General features: G+C 40.3%; 2 protein-coding genes across 2 annotated transcripts; both read right to left on the bottom strand.

The window, feature by feature from the left end:
* Positions 1 to 427: 427 nt before the first annotated feature.
* On the bottom strand, positions 428 to 937 carry LOC137618848 (protein FAM200A-like). Its single transcript, XM_068349057.1, has one exon. It carries the CDS (start codon positions 935 to 937, stop codon positions 428 to 430), a length of 510 nt encoding a protein of 169 aa, XP_068205158.1.
* Positions 938 to 1,688: 751 nt separating this feature from the next.
* LOC137618847 (SCAN domain-containing protein 3-like) lies at positions 1,689 to 2,150 on the bottom strand. The gene has a single exon (XM_068349056.1). The coding sequence runs from the start codon at positions 2,148 to 2,150 to the stop codon at positions 1,689 to 1,691; it is 462 nt and encodes a 153-aa protein (XP_068205157.1).
* Between the last annotated feature and the right edge of the window lie 398 nt (positions 2,151 to 2,548).

The raw sequence follows: 2,548 nt of genomic DNA, 5'->3' as shown, positions 1-2,548 counted from the left end.
ACCCTATTTGAAACATTTCATTCCTTCGCGACCCAGAGTAAAGTGAAGAGAAAGAAAACATGCAATGATATATATACTTTATTTTGGAAAAAGAATAATGTGTACAGCTTTTCATTCACAAAACTAAACTAGTGGGATTTATGGCACTGCTTTTCCTTTTCACAAAACTAAACAAACAGGATTCATGGCACTGCTTTTCGTTCCCAAAACTATATTAATAGAATCCATGACACTGCTTTTAATTCACAAAACTAAATTAATAGAATCTATGGCACTGCTTTTAATTCACAAAACTAAATTAATAGAATCTATGGCACTGCTTTTAATTCACAAAGCTAAATTAATAGAATTCATGACACTGTTTTTCATCCACAAAACTAAATTAATGGGATCCATGGTGCTGCTTCTCGTTTACCAGTTTGTCAAATCATGGAATCATTGTCGTAAGGCTGCATCTCATATCATGCTCGGGGTTAAGCTTGTTCCTCGACTTATTTTTCATATGAGTCAGAGCCGAGAAACCTTGCTCGCAAAGGTATGTTGTTACAAATGGGAGCAACACTTTCACCGCCTCAACTCCTACTATAGACTTCTCTTTCTTTACCTGAATCCAGAATTCAGAAAGAGATACTTCCTTGAAGAGGTCCTTCAACAAATGTTCATTTTGAACCTCAATAAGTTGCTCTGGGAGTCCTGGAACGCTTTCTGGCAGGTCTTCAACATTTATGTTGAAAGTATTTCTCACCCACGACTGGGTTCGAATGTGTTCTTCTGGAATTCGTCTGTCAAACTCTGCCATCAACTCAGTCAAGTGTGGTACAATAAAAATTTTGGCATCATTCTTAGATGTCTCCTCCCACATCTCTAGAAATTCTGCCACACTAAAGCTGCAAATTTCCCTCGCTTCACGTTGCTTAACCACAGTTTTAGCTTGCATTTGAAAGAAGACAGATTTTCTGCAACTCCAGCAATTGTCTGGTTGCGGCCTTGCATGCTGATATTCAGATTGTTGAGTGCAACAAAAATGTCATTGAGATACCCCACTTGTAGGAGCCACATCTTGTTCGCCAATTTGTTCACTAAGCCGCATTTCTTTTCAATCAGGAATATTTCCAACTCATCCCGAAGATCCAGTAGTCATTGTAGTAATTTTCCTCTTGAAAGCCATCTGATGTTTGAGTGGAAGAGGAGATGCCTGTGTTCTGCGTCGAAATCAGCACATAACTGCTCGAACAACCGAGTATTCAGTGCACTAGTTTTGATGTAGTTGACAATTTGAACTGCTTCCTTCATCTCTTCGTTCAGTCCAGGTGACAGGTGTCGACTAACCAGATTTTCACGATGTAGCAGGCAATGCACAACGTTAACCATGGGATTAACTTTTTTTACAAGTGCTGTGAAGCCTTTTCGTGCCCCAAGCATCGCTGGTGCTCCGTCAGATGCTGAAGCAGTTTGTCCATGAAAGTTCTTCCTCTTTCAAGAACTGGTCAACCATTTGAAAAATATCTTCTCCTGTAGTGGTTGTTGGCAATGCACGACAAAAGAGAAACTCCTCTTCCAGATCTACTAGCCCCTCATACTTAACATAAACTAACAGTTGGGCGTTATCATTTACGTCTGTTGACTCATCTAGCTGCAAGCTAAAGGCTCCCTTGACCTTGATGCGATCTACTACTTGGTGTTTGATATCAAGTGACATGTCCACTATTCTCCTGCGCAGTGTCATTTGACAACGGGATAATTTCCAGTTTTCTTGCTACGTCTTCTCCACACACCGTTTTTACCATGTCAATGGCTGCAGGCTTGACGAGATCTTCTCCAATAGTGTGGGGTGCTTTCTTGTTTGAAATTCTCCATGCAACCTTATATGATGCCAATGTGGCTTGCTTCAAAGCCACTACTGCTGGATTGTCAGGTGTCTCGAACCTTTGTCGTTTCAGAGCAGCTTCTTTTCTTTCAAAAAAAGCTCTCTCTTGGAGAGCATGTTGAGGGTGCTTTGAAGTCAGATGTCTTTTCAACTTATTAGATTTCAGCGACTCATTTGACAGAACTTCGCAGCAGATAACACACTGAGGCTTGATGATTCCATGATCAACGATGTTTGTGAATCCGAAGTCTAGGAAGGCATCCTTGTATGATCGTTTCGCCATTCTGAAAATAACAAAAAACAGACTCTGTAATTTACAAATGGTATGTAAAAAGAGACAGACACAGACAAAAACAGAGAGAGAGACAGACACAGACAAAAACAGACAGAGAGACAGACACACACGAAAACAGACAGAGAGACAAAAAGAGACAGAGAGAGACGAAAACAGACACAGACAGACAGTTAGACACAAACAGACAGACACAGACTTGCAATGTTTTCATCTCTTGCCATTGTAACCCGGGCGAAGCCGGGTATCCCTGCTAGTTATTATTATTATTTAGTAAATATAGTAAGTAGTATATGAAACAAGATTTTATATAATTATACAAACATACACACACACTCTACTCACACAAATGACTGCAAACGGCACAACCTCCCTCGTCTGCGGTCGGT

This window comes from Palaemon carinicauda, chromosome 25 (genome assembly GCF_036898095.1).
Source record: "Palaemon carinicauda isolate YSFRI2023 chromosome 25, ASM3689809v2, whole genome shotgun sequence".
In the NCBI taxonomy this organism is placed as follows: Eukaryota; Metazoa; Arthropoda; class Malacostraca; order Decapoda; family Palaemonidae; genus Palaemon; species Palaemon carinicauda.
Note: the sequence above shows the minus strand (reverse complement) of the source record. Positions and strands in the feature narration are given on the sequence as shown.

Bases quoted from the DNA above. Each gene is read 5' to 3' on its own strand.
- LOC137618848 (XM_068349057.1), bottom strand. From the start codon at position 937: ATGCAAGCTAAAACTGTGGTTAAGCAACGTGAAGCGAGGGAAATTTGC.
- LOC137618847 (XM_068349056.1), bottom strand. From the start codon at position 2,150: ATGGCGAAACGATCATACAAGGATGCCTTCCTAGACTTCGGATTCACA.